Source organism: Heterocephalus glaber, unplaced genomic scaffold (assembly GCF_053883595.1).
Source record: "Heterocephalus glaber isolate CG9 unplaced genomic scaffold, H.glaber_assembly_v1.0 deba00001442, whole genome shotgun sequence".
In the NCBI taxonomy this organism is placed as follows: domain Eukaryota; kingdom Metazoa; phylum Chordata; class Mammalia; order Rodentia; family Bathyergidae; genus Heterocephalus; species Heterocephalus glaber.
Genome location: NW_028258296.1, coordinates 1,542,314 through 1,556,033, shown reverse-complemented (window position 1 = coordinate 1,556,033; position 13,720 = coordinate 1,542,314). Strand labels below are relative to the sequence as shown.

Genomic DNA, 13,720 nt, shown 5'->3' with positions numbered 1-13,720 from the left:
ACGATGACCAGTGAGTACCGGTGTGGCCGGTTCCATCCACAAGTAAGGAACCCGTGAAGCACACCATCCGTGTTTTCCTAAGGAAAGGCTCTGTACTTCCCCAGGTCCCTGTGGCAGGAAAACAGCGCGGCACGAAGATACGAATTGCGGAACCACTGCCACTAGTTACCGGTGAGACCGCACAAGCCACTCTGCCTCCTTGCAGGTGACGAGGCCACACATCGGCACCTCGCAGGCGATCGTGAGGCACAGATCAACTCACCCTGAGCCAGGAGCAACCAGGAGCTCAGTGAGGACAGCCATTAGTACGCTTGTCCTTCCACAGAGTAGTAAGGAATGGCGGGGGCAGCTTCTGGTTGAAAACCTTCAGGGGTGGAAAGTTCCGTGTCCAGGAGGAGGCTCAGCCCAGGTGCTGCGGCCTGGCGGTGGGGGGCTCTTCGCAGTGCTCGCGCGGCCTCACTGTGGCGCTGCCCACTGACCGTGAGCTGTGATCTCTGGGCCATGGGGGTGCACGGTGACCTTCCTGAGGAGGAGGCCCTGGGCCTCTAAGTGCGTGGTCTCCGTGGGGAAAGAAGCGGCAGGGGACAGTGAGGGCTGCCCAGCTTGGATCCACGGCTGGGACCCACTTGAGACAGCTGTGTGCGGGCAGGGACAGACGGAGCAGGACGCCTTGGCACACGCTGCAGACATGCCACACAGTACGCAACCCGCCTTTCAAGTTGAAAAATTGCTTACAGGTCTTCATTTTCTTTTTTTTGGTACCGGGGATCGAACTTGGGTCCTTGTGCTTGCACAGCAGGCAGTGAAACCGCTGAGCTAAATCCCCGGCCCCACTGCTGCAGTTTTGAAAGCAAAGTAAAACTCAAATGCAAGGTGCACTAAGGTCATCGACGTTTGCACAGAACAGCAAACGTCCCGCGTGGAGTCTTCATTCACGTGCGGGACACGGTACGCTCGGTGTGGTGAGGGGCGACCAGGTGGCCCTCTGGATACGCTGTGGGCTGCAGGGCACACCTGACCTCCCGCTACGTGACGAGGGATTCACTGTCCCCGCTGTCCCCGCTGTCCCCTTCCCCTCTGGAGCAGCCCCCAGCAGGGCGGGGCCCGGGAACACGGACTCGGGTGTCTTCTGCCGTCGGCCACCCCCCGGGGTCAGGGCTCCTGGAGCTCCAAAGACAGCGGTGAGCGGCGCTGAGAGCCCACGCGCTCCCCATCACGTTAAGCGCCCTGCACCCGGCTCCCGCCTGCTCCGAAAGGGCCGGAGCCCTCCAGGCACAGGCTGTCAACCGCGTCTGCTCAGCTCCCCGAGCTGCCGGGCGCGGGGTCCTCGGAGGTCCGGGATGGCGGCTCCCGGCCGCCGTCCTCCTTGACACAGTCTCCCACATCCGCTTTTACGCTGGGCGATAAACATGCTTCCGGGTTCAAGCCCTGAGACCAAACCTTTCCCCTTAAGATTTTTGATGAGAGGCAAAAAGCACATGGCTAGAGACGTGGAGAGAGGAAGACGGGAGCGGAGCCCCATGGAAGGGCAGGTTCCGGACCTGGAGCATCGCAGAGCGCAGGCCACTTGTCGTGGAAGTGGCTGGTGCTGTCGGGCGGACAGCTGACTCAGCCTCCGATCACAGGCACGTTTATGGGGAGTCACGGGGGCTCACTCAGCCAGGGACGCCGGGGGCAGCTCGGGGGAGGAGGGGGGTGCGACACAGCACCCGAGGCTGCAGTTGAGCCAATGTGGAGACAGAAGACAGTGAGCGACCAGAAGAGCCGTGTCAGGGACGAGAGATCCCAGAACCTTGATGTGAGTCATGTGATCCTGAGCAGGTGCTCTGACCTCCTAAGACTGCAAGTTCCTCACTTACAAAAGGGAGAGGAAAACACCAGGCGTGGCAGCGCCCAGCACTCAGGAGGCTGAGGCAGGAAAATACTGCGAGTTCAAGGCCGGCCTGGAGCCCACAGTGAGCTCAAGGTCAGCCTGAGGCGCATCAGCGAGATAGAGTCTCAAGCAAAACAAAGTGAGACAAACTGTTTTAAGAGTAACTGTCCTTAGTGATGTGCAGGGAGTAAGTCAGGCTCTTGGCATGGGGCCTGGGAAGACTGCCCTTGACTAGCACTGTGCTGTGACCCCCACGGCCCCGCCACTAACCCCTCTCCCTGCTCCAGGACCCACGAGCCGCGTGGTGCCTGCCACCGCACGGCCCAGGGTCGGCCACTGTCCTCCCAGCACCTCGGGTCTCCAGGACCATTTCTTTCCACACGCCGCCTTCGGTCAGGGCCGGCGGGCCACAGTCCCGGGGCCTCAGATTTCAGAGCCCGCCAGCGGGAGGAAGCATCTCAGCGCGCGAGGCTCGCGTGGAAAAGGCGCTGAGGCCCGGGAGGTCTCGAGTGAAAACTCCAGCCGCCGCGCACGCGGGCTCACTGGGTTTCCTCTGCGGCGGCTGAGCGGCCGAGGAAGAGCAAAGGCAAGCAGTTCTCCTGGACAGGAAACCTGCTCTGCGCTTCCACCCGGCGTAGCCCAGTTAACCGGCGGGCGGAGGGCTGCGTCCCTACCGCAGACAAGGACGCAGACGGGGAGAGGCCAGGCCGACTCCTCGCACGCACGCCACGGAGGACCCGCTGGCCCTGCTGGGCTCCTCCTCCTCACAGCCCCAGGAGCACAGAGCCCGAAGGTCTGGAGGGCCCAGCGACGGAAGGACGGAGCGTAGGCAAGCCAGCCCGCTTGGCCACACCCGCCCAGCTCCTTCCGGTCGTCCCTCGTCCCTGCCTCAAAACCGCTCATTCGCACTGAGTTTCTTGTTCCCAGGCTGGGCTCAAGGGATCCTCCCACTGGGACTGCAGGGTGCGCCACAGTGTCTGGCTGAGTCTCACCGAAGGTCGCCTTCGGGCCACGGCGACACTGCTTATGCCTGAGTCCTGGGCCCCGTTCAGTTTCCTTCCGACAAGCGTGGCTGCCTCGGCCTGGCAGCTCAGAGGCTCCCGCAGGTGGAGACATCCTGCCCGCTGTCGCGGCCACCACACGGCGGCGTCACAGGACCTGGCAGGCCCATCTCTCCTGGAGACGGACAGTCACAGGGCCCGGCCGGTGGGCAGGAAGCCCGGGGCTGGGGGCAGTGCTAACACCGCAGTCCCGAGACGCCCTCCTCGGTGGGCAGGAAGCTGATCCCCACACGCGCGGCACCTTCCCCGCCGGGTCAATCCCGAGTCTTTGCAGGCCTGGCCGGTGAAGGAAGGTGTGGACGGCACCGCCGTGGCTTCATCTCTGCAGCCTCCCGCCTCCATGTCTCTGTTCCCCTCACTCGCCCTGGGGAGGGGAGTGCGTGGAGACGCGCTCCTCCCGGAGGAGTGGGCATGCCTAAATCCACCGGGGATCAGGACAGGGAAATTTAGCACGAGGCAAATCTCGCGTGGAACAGAAGACAGAAACAACAATGAGCCCTGAGAAGCCCCACCCGCCGGCATGCACTGGCGCTCGGCCTTGGTGGTCTGCAGACTGCCACCAAGGGGAGGCTGCGCTGACTCAGCCTCCCGCCACCGCCAGAGTCCCAGGCCTGCTACAGACACGGCTTGCATAGCATATCTGAAATAGAAAATAAGGCTCGCTCCGTGACGCCTGCTCCAATGGCCACCCACAGCCTCAGCAGTTTCTGATGGGGCGCAGGCCGGGGCGTAAGACAGCTCGACTTGGTTTTAGAAGTGAGCAGCACACAGCGCCTGGGAATTCCTGCCTGGAAGTACAATCCAACAAGAAGCCCAGAAGCATTAGAAACATATTTAAATTATTTTTCCAAATTGATACTGGCATTAAAAAACCTTTTAAGCGGCTTGCTTTTTTTCAGTACCAGGGATCCAACTTGGGTCCTTGCACTTCCAAGGGAGGCGGTGGAAACACTGAGCTAAATCCCCCCCCCCCCCAATTTTAATTAGGCGCAGCAGTCAAAACGGACAGATCAGTATTGGAAATCACATTATTCTTAGTATTAATCCCTTGAGAGCCGGGATTCTAAACTGGACTCATTGTCTTCTCCCACGGATGTCTCTTCCTTCATTTTAAAAAAATCAGTGACATCGACTTTCCCCGTCCAGGTTTCGACCTCCATCGTCGTGTGCTGCTTTACTTGCCCGGGTTCACTAATCGTTTGCCAAGCTGATTCTAGGGACACAGCAGGACTCGAAATGGGTCTTCCTCAGCTTCGCCAGCCTGCCTCCTTCAGGTGGGCTCTGGGGACGTGGGGTCGCCGTGCCTTGGGGGGGGTGGAATACGAGGCCAGCGCCTGAGTCTGCCACGTCGGTCGAGAGAGGGCTGAGAACTTTGGATCTGCTGACTGCTGAGTCTCCCTCCCTCTCGCTCCTTCCTCCCCACATTGAAGAGCGAGGGCTGAAGGTATGCGAGCACCCAGCCCTGACCTTCTAGTGCCTCCAGGAGTCGGCGTCCCTCCCTGCCCGTGGGAAGTGCTTCCTGGAGCTCTGCCGTATCGTATCGTCCGCCGTGGCTCCAGGAGGCCAGGCTGCTGTTGGAGACCGTGTAGGCCTCAGCTCCTCTACGTGCTGCTGGTTTTTCAGGCATGCACGTTACGGGTCATGGAGGCTCCCATCCAGGTTTCAGAGGAAGGCCTGGGAGGGCAGTCCATGTCCCTGAGGAGAGGGCAGTGCGTGAAGCTGAAAAGCTGAAAGAGCAAAGCCACTGGAGCCATGGAGACCCCAGGAGAAGCCAGGAACTGGACTCTGCTCAGGAAAGCTGCGGGCAGTGGGCAGAGCGAGCCCACAAGAGGCTGCGACCAGCAAGGCCACAGGGTGGTGGTGGTGAAGGCCAGGCCTGCTGGGGCTCACATCTCACCACAGCCTGGCCTGGGTGCTGGACATGGAGCTACAGGGTTCCATGTTGCTCTGCCGGGTTTGGGACTTGCTTTGCTTTGATTCATTTTTATGTTCCTGTTACTTCCCTTTGGAATGGAAATGTCTGCCCTGTGCTATTGTATGTTGGAAGTATTTAATTTTCTTTTTAATTTTTATAGGGGCTTATGGCTAAGAGTCTGCCTTGGGTCTCACAGGAGACCTTGGACTTAGACTTTTCAGCAGTGCTGGAACCGTTAAGACTTTGGTGGTTCTTAGAGATGGGCTAAATCCATGTTGCAGAATGTACCCCAAAGTCCCACCTGCTCAGACTGGGGCTTCTAGAAGGTGACTGCGTCACGGGGCGCTGTGCTCATCACTGGGTCCGTCAGTGCTGTGTGGAGGAGGTGGCAGAGCTGGACACAGGGGCTGCCCTGGAAGGCTGCGTTCTCGTCTCTGACCCCCTTTCTCTGTGACTGGGCAGCTGTTCTCCACCACCTCATCCCCTGTACGATGGTCCAGCTGACCATGGACTGACCCTCCCCAAAGCATGAGTGAAATCAGACCTCTCCCCTTAGCAGCAGGTGTCAGGTGTTTCGTCCCAGTGACGGGACAGGCGACTGACACGATGGCGAGCGAGCCAGTTCTCCTGATGAATTTGGCTCTGCCTTTTAGGAGAACCCTAACAAATACACTAGCTGAAAAATCACTCCCATTTTCCACGTGGCATCTTAACACTTCGCTCAGAACAGCTGATCATTTTATGGCTAAACCTTACTACTTCAGTGGGAATTTCAGTCATCACCATCAAGCATGGCAGCTCAGTTCCGAGGAGTGGTCCAGCGTCCCTGGCATCCTCTAAGCAGTGCTCTGGAGCCCTCAACTCCGGTATCTTTTACCATATCCCCTTCTTTCTTTCCCCCATTTTATAGAGGCAGAAACGGAGGCATTTTCCCTAAGGTCACACTGCCACGAAAGGGCGGGGCCAGGACTGGAATCCAAGGCACTGGGCTCCAGTGTCTGCACTCTTAATAATCTAGTTTTACTGCCTCAAAAGAATATGTTATACAAACATAGCCATTCTGAACGTTATAGAAACATTAGGCTCATGCTCAGAGGATTGGAATAATTGTGTTAGGGACTCCTGAGTGTCTGTCGCCAAGCACCAGGGAGTCAGGAGCTTTTAGAACAAGTCCCTGCTCCCCCAATCCCTAGCTTTGTGATGTTTCTTTTTCTTTCTTTTTTTTTTGGTACTGGGGATCGAACTCAGGACTTTGCACTTTCGAGGCAGGCGCTGGAACCACTGAGGTAAATCCCCAGCCTGAGGAATTTTCCTTTTTTAGTGTTTTTTAGCTTTGTGATTTTTCATCGAGCAGCTTAAGATTTCATCTATAAATCTTGGATGAACAATTTCTACCTTAATTTTATAGGGTTAGTTTTTGTTTTATGTTGTTTTTTGCTCTCCATAAGTTTTATTTAACACCACTGATTTTTCCCTCATGGCTAGGTCACCTAAATTGTTAAAAATTCCTACTGCAAAGGGACTGTGCTACACGACTGCAACTCTGGCGTCTAGCTGCACCAATGCCCAGCGATGTGAGCCACAGTGTTAGTAAGAGGCAGGTGAGCGCTGTAGACAGGTCCAGCCCAGGCTCCTGTCCCACCCGGTGTGCCACTGATGGAGAAGCAAGAATCGCGTCCGCTCTGATCTTTGGTTTTCTGGCACAAAGAGTAAGATGTTTTCAGTGTGTTACAGAATGGAAAGAATACCATTATTGGATGCATTTTCCCTGCCAGCTTCCAGTCCCCTTGTTTCCTAGGAAGATCCATAGGGTTCTTTTGGGGATAAGATTGAATAAGATCACGAACCAACCAAATACCATTCTAGGAAAAATTTGGTATTATTAAAAACATCAAGCTAATGAGATAACATGCAATTCTGCTGAAACAATTGCAAAGCTCTGTGTGAATGATATTTTTTTAAAAAGTTCTTGCAAAAGGCATTAAAAATAGTCTTCAAAGGCTCTCACCTAGATCCAGAAATAGACTCCAGACAAGCCTGCGTCCTGTCTCTCGAGCATGGAGCCTAGGTTTCACAAACCAGCATCCGGTCTTCGGGGACATTATTCCCCTCAGTCCTCCAGCAGATGAGCGTGCCTGGAGGGCCTCACCAACTCCTGGTGCTGTTCTGGGGGGCCACGCAGTGTGGACCGACACCAGCACCGTGAGCAGGGCCACAGCTGTGGAGTGGGCGCAGGCCCAGGGCTGGCTCTGGTTTGGAGATTAAGCCGGGTCTCAGAGAAGGGTCAGTAGCCCTCAGCGTGCACTTCCTCTCCGCAGGTCGCAGCCACACCTTGAAACCATCCCCTTGGCAGGAGACACCCAGTGTCTGAGCACTGAGCATAAAAGACAGGCACATTAATCTTTAATTGGTAAGAAACAAATTTGTCGACATTTCTCGGATATGGTCCCTGCAGTCCTGTGCTTACACTGTTCAGGGCTGCTGCCCTTGGCCTTGCAGAAGCCCCACCCTTACTGACCACTGCAGAACCCAGAGGACTGCCTTTGGCCCTGAGCCTGCTGAGTGGCTGCACCCGAGGCCCCCCAGCCCACAATGGGGTCCTGCCGGGACCCTGGCCACTGCAGGCCAATGCTGCAGCCGTTCCAAGGCCCCAAGGCTCCCGAGGGCCCTGCCTAAGGAGCCTGCAGCCTGACACCACCACACTTCCCTCCTCCTCTGTCCCAGAGAGTCCCGTCCCCTCCCAAGGCACTGCTGCTTGGTGTGACTTTCCAGACACAAACGCTACTGCCCTGAGTGAGGAGAAGCCGAGCGCCAAACAGCAAGGCCTGGGGCTTGGTGCCGCCTGGAGGGCTGGGCACAGCCTGAAACAGCACTGGCCCCCAGGACAAGAGTGCAAACCCAAGTTGGCGCCTGTTCCTCCCTGCTGCCTGCCTGCTCCAGCCAGGGAGGCACATCCACAACCTCCCCAGGCCGGGTCCCAGGGCACAAACTGCCCAGTGAGTGTCCGTGACGGTCAGTAAGGGTTCATTCGAGGGGAATGCATCTGTTAGGTGAACCATGTAAGTTTTTTTGTACCGGGGATTGAACTTGGGTCCTTGTGTCTGTGCAGCAGGCGGCGAAACCACTGAGTTGAATCTCCGGCTCCGAACCATGCAAGTTTTGTTCCTACAAAAATGGCACCTTCACGTGGTCCAAGCTGACGCTCTGCCGGTTTATTTATTACCCCGGAGCCCAGGCACTCGGTTCACAGCTGGCTCTCCTGCCCTCTCACAGCACTATTCGCGAGCATCTGCCGACTGAATGAGCGCACCGCTGGCCTCCCGCTCTTCTGTGTGGTTTCTACTTCACAGCTGTTGGCTTCCTCAGAGTGCCCTGCTTACTCCCCTTGTCAAATGGGGACACTGAAGCTTATGAGATCATACGGCTTGGCCAAGACCTCACTCCTCACCAACGCTGCATGTGGGCCCGCTTACACTTACGCTGTAAATGTTGTCGGAACTCAGATTGTCCTTCCTCTTTCTGCCAGGCCATGCACAGATCCCACTGGAAATGGGGCCAAAGGAATTTTAGGGTAGCAGGAGGGGCACAGCTGGGACCTCCAAGGCTGGCTCAGGAAGCGAGGGTGGCCCCATCTCACTTCCCCTGCGCAGCAGAGGGGCCTCACTCGGCTGTGCTGCTTTCCAGGCTGTGCCAGGGCACCTGCAGTCCAGAGCCCAGCAGAGCAGGTGGAAGCCCCTGCAGCTGCTTCCCATGTGACTCCGCAGGGTTCCGATTCCTCCCTTCAGAAAGGGGTCGTGGACATCTCGCTCCAGACAGCGGTCCCAGGCGCAACGCCCGCCATGGGGCTGGTTCCACTGTGGCTGGGACGAGCCTCTCCTGCCTGGAATCCTCTTCCATTTTGCCTGGGACTCAGCTCCCTCTCTATCCCTGGAGTCGAGGCCAGGCCCAACACTGGCTTCTGAGACGGCGACAGAAAATCAGGGGTGACTTCCCACACCCTCAGAGGGGCCCTGAGACTCCCATCGGCCCAAGCCAGGGACGCTGCTGGAGACCCGCTCTTTGAGACCAGGAACCCTGAGACACGGAGCAGAGAGGCCCAGCCTCACTCTAGGCCTGCAGTCGGCCCTGCAGGCAGTCGGCACAGGACAGGAAGGTCACCGGGGCAGAGCCACGCCACCGGCCTCCTCTGTGGATCAGTCAGCCTCTCCCCAGGGTTCTCACCCATGGGCAGAGGTCGCCTGCTTGACAGACAGGCAAGGCACGCAGGGCTTGCTCACTCTGACCACCAGAGAGCAGGAGGCCCAGCAGGGACGGCCACACGCTGGGGTCCGCGATGCAGACGTCGCACCCCAAGGGCCCAGGGCGGGGTGTACGGCTCACCTGTCTGCAGCCCTGGCTCTCGGGCAGGGGCTCGGGCAGTGGCTCACTGTCAGCTCCCAGACCACCAGCGTCCTCACCACTGACAGGCTCTGTGCCGTGCGGCTCCTGCAGGACATTGGGAAAGAAGGCAGAGATGTCATTCTCCCGCGCACTCAGCCGGCACTGAGTGAGTGCCGCTCTGCCCCAGGATCCAAGGTCGGACCCGACAGTTTCATCAGGAGCTGGGACCTGGGAATGGGCTTTGTGCTCCTGGCCAGTAAGCGAAACAGAAAGGGTGTGGAAAATTATTCCTTTATCTTAAGGAAGCCACACAAGCCGCCGTACTTCCAGCAGAGCCAGAAAGCAAGGCGCCCAAGCTGCTGTCCCCAAGAACGAGGGGACCAGCTACGGAAGGAGCCGACGTGCTGGGTGGTCGGAGCCTGGGCAGGCTCGGCTGAGCCCAACAGATTCACGTGCAGCAGAGCGCTGGACAGAGCATCGGGACCCTCCCTTCCCGAGAAGGCCCTGGTCTTTCCACGCATCCTACTGCACGACTCGTTCCCCACCAGGTCAATACTAGCCAAGAGGCTGTACTCATTCCCTTAGGGGACTGGAGGCCGCCCAGTGCTGTACCTCAGTGTGACTTCACTGGGGGAATCACCCGAAGGGCCTCGGTGGCCGCCCACTCGGGACCCGTCCTGGACACCCAGGAGCTGTTCTCCCCTCCTTTTTCCAATAAAGCTCTCCTAATGTCCTCCTTTGGTTCATGACTTCATTCCTTGGCGTGCTGAGACTGGAGCTCTGCGCATCTGACAGCTGACAGGCGCTGTCGTAACACTGCCTCCTGATGAGTGGTCAGCAGCTCTGCCCCAAGCTTCTCAGCAGGACAGCTGTCCACGCACGGGACGGGCTGGAGACCGTGCTCTTGCTGTTGGGTTCTGAACCACGTCCCTAGCACCAGGCCAAGCACACGGAGACATCTGACAAACACTGGCTGAACTAATGAATGCAGTATTTGTTTTATGCTTTATGATTTTTTTCTCTGCAGAATCCTAAAACTACATATTTATTATAAATGTGACATCTGGTGATAATAGGCCCAATTACAGATTCTCAAACACATGAAGCATATCCTCAACTGAATTATGATGTGATAAATGTTCCAGGTGATCCATCGGAAAGTTCCTTCCCTTTTAGGGGACACAGGGGAGGAGAATCTTATTTTTTTGTACCAGGGATCAAACTCGGGTCCTTGCGCTTGCGCAGCAGGCGGCAAAACCACTGAGCTAAATCCCCAGCCCAGGATGAGGAAGTTTTCATTATTTCCTTCCTGCTCAATTAGAGAAGAATTAGCATGAGCTGCTGCATGAGGGCCATGGGACAAACCCAAAAGACAAACAGAGTCTCAGACAAAAGTGGGCTGGACTTGAGAACTGGCTCGAATCTCGGTTTTGGCCTTCAGAATTAGGTGATCTGGGGCAGGGTGCTTGTAAATCTGAGTACCAGGTGGGCACAGTGGTGCGTGTCTCCAGTCCCAGCACTCAGGAGCCTGAGGCAGGAGGATCTCGTGAGCCCAGGATTCTGAGACCAACCTGGGCAGCACAGCAAGAGCCCATCTGAGTAGACCCGAGTGCGGCTGGAGCACACACCACGGCGTGCGGGACACACAGCAGGTCCTAAATGACTAGGCTGCTGATTTATGCATCTACTGCACTATACTTGGTATTGTTAGTCTACTGCTTATGTATCTACTACTGTACGTTACACTTTCTGATACTATTAGCTTATTAAAATTGGATTCCATATAAAATAACACATGGTGTCATGCCAATGATAGCATCATACCTCTCATTCTCTCTCTCTCTCTCTCTCTCTCTCTCAGTCCCAGAGACTGAACCCAGAGGTGCTTGACCACTGAGTCAAATCCCCAGCCATTTTCAAATTTTATTTTGAGAGAGGGTCTCACGATGCTGCACAGGTGGCCTCAAACTTCCTCCTCCCTCAGCCTCCCGAGTAGCTTGGATTACAGGTGTGCACCACCACTCCCAGCTCCTGTCTCATAACAGCATCATCTTCCTTTGCATTTGATTTAGCCTCAGCTTTCGTTCCTCATGGCCTTAGGAGCAATGGGCTCTTCTCTTTCTCTCCACACACGTGTACACGTGCACGCATACACATGCACGCAGAGAGTGGGCAGACGCACACTGTGCCAGCCTGTACTCTGGAGAAGCACACAGTAAGATGCTCATGCAAGGGTGAAATTGCCCGGCAGCTCCTCTATCCGGACCTCCAGTCACTGAGGGATGCAGGACTGCAGCATCTGAAGTGCAGTTGGATGCAAGGGCTCAGCAGTCTGCCCCCAGTTACCTTTCAGACTGGTGAGTCCACAGGGAAAGCGTCTGCTTGCATAACACCAGGGGTGTTGACTTTTGTTTCTAGATTTTCAGGGTTTTTTTCAGCACTGAGGAACGAACCCACTGAGCCGCATCTCAGCCCTCGTTGATGTGCTTTGAGATGGGGCTCACTCCGTGCCCTGCTGGGGCCTGAACTAGCGACTCTCCTGCCCTGGCTTCCCCAAGGGCTGGTCTTCACCCCACACTGTCTCCTGCAGTCTTGCTGACACCCCCGAAGGAGCTGAGACCTTCGCGACCCCAATTCATGGGCAGAAACAGGACCCTCGGCTCACTGCTGGACAACACTGACGCAGCAAGAGATGACTGGGGAGCAAGGCGGCCACGCCAGCCCAGACAAGCCGCGCTCACACTTCTCCCTCTGCTTGTCCGGTGCCAGTGCTGGTACAAATCTCAGGGAGATGGGGCTCACGGTATTTGAAAAACTACTGTCGTAAGACTTGGGGATCTTTTTTTGAGACAAGGTCTCGCTTGTAGCCCAGGCTGGACTTGAGCTCACTGTGGTTCTCCCACCTCAGCCTCCCGAGTGCTGGGTGCAGGTGCGCGCCACTGCACTGGGCAAGACCATGGACTTTAAAGAGCACTTCGTCTTAACCGGAGGTTCCATCAGCTAGAACAGCCTCCGCTGAGGGAACTGGGGTGACCCAGAGATTGCCGTCTGAACAGGCCCACGCTGAGAAATAAATGAAAACACAGACTTTTCGCATGCTAGACAGTGGGCCAGTTTAAAGATAGAAAAGTTCTGAACCAATGAATCATCCTTTCCAGTGGCAGCAGCAGCGGCCACGTCAGCTCAGTGGAACGCAGGACAGGCCCAGGCAGCTCTCTGCTCACCCGAGAGGCTTCCGCGCGGGGCCCAGATGGAGGGCAGCTGGTGCCGCTCGGCTAGGCACACACGTGTGTCCATGTGTGCACGTGTGCACACTCATGTGTGTCCCTGGGGAATCCAAGGGTTCCTTAACTAGGTCAGAGGACCTTTTACTTTTGCAGTCTTCAGCAACCTGAGCTTAGAGGTGAGATTTTCATGGTTTTTATAAAAGGAGTAAGACTGGGGAGAAAGCTGCTGTCTAATCGATACTTCAACTGGGGAACTTAAGGAAAGACAGGTGAGCAGGCTAGTTCCAAAAGACCTCTGCATCCTCCGCCCACTAAACACAGAGCAAAGACCCTCCCGCCCGCACGGCGGCCTCATACTCGAAACTCAGGGGAGGCATCACTGGTCCCAAACACCCTGTCCCATACCCACCCTGCAGGAGGTGACCCCACCGACAGAAAGGTCTCAGAGCGTCTCCTCTGCTCACAGTCACGCCCTCCTGCCTGTCGCCGGTGAAGCCCATGCTCTCCAGTGATGCCGTGGCCCCCTTTAAATCTCCTCCCTGCTTTCAACTTTTGAGGATCCAGGAGGGGCGGCAGCGGAAGCCTCTTTGGAACTGAAGTCCGAGGGGCCTGCGGGGCACACAGGTGGCACATGGGAGGAGCTCATGACACCGCTGGCTGGGTCCGAAGCAGGACTCCTGTCCTTCCAGCAGGACTTCCTGGTGGCTTGGGGACCATATGGCTGACACCGCTAATCCAATGACTGTTGTCTCGTCTCCCGCTGACCTTCACACCAAATGCCCAGTGCCAGCTGCTCACCAGGTCCCTGCTGCAGGGACAGCCACCTCCCAGGGGAACAGGGGGGCATGGCACAGGCAAGCCTGGGGGCCCCATCTCCAGCCTGAGGGCTCCTGCAGGTGGCTCCCAAACCTCCGAAGAGGGGCGGCCGCTGCTCTGTTTTCCTGCTTTATCTCCTCATGGCCACCATTTGCCGATAGCTCTCCACCAGTGGAAGCCTGCACGATGTTTCACCCCCATGCAAAACTAGCTGTTAAGGGATGGCACTTCTGCCCAGTTGTGTGCTCCTCCTCATGTAGCACGGGGCAGGTGTGTGCGTGTGCAGCTTCTGTGGATTCCAGATGCTGCTAAGCAAAGGAAGTTAAACACAAAACAGCAACTGCACCTCCCTCGTATAATGAAAATTTCTTTATTTGTAAGATAAATCTTCTGCTGCTGTAAATTTTGCCATTGCCATATTTCCTAAAGCCAATCCCCTTTTCAAAAA

The 13,720-nt window shown here is 56.6% G+C and overlaps 1 protein-coding gene across 5 annotated transcripts in view; it reads right to left on the bottom strand.

The window, feature by feature from the left end:
• LOC101719449 (PATJ crumbs cell polarity complex component) overlaps nt 1–13,720 on the bottom strand; it is a 174,415-nt gene that overhangs the window by 24,595 nt on the left and 136,100 nt on the right. For 4 of the 5 annotated variants that reach the window (XM_087212785.1, XM_021255649.2, XM_087212786.1 and 1 more), the window contains one exon: nt 9,230–9,334. In XM_087212785.1, the coding sequence (XP_087068911.1) occupies nt 9,230–9,334 (105 nt within the window). Of the gene's footprint in view, nt 1–6,888; nt 7,224–9,229; nt 9,335–13,720 lie in introns of those variants that run through there. The other variant, XM_087212787.1, reaches the window with a different exon arrangement.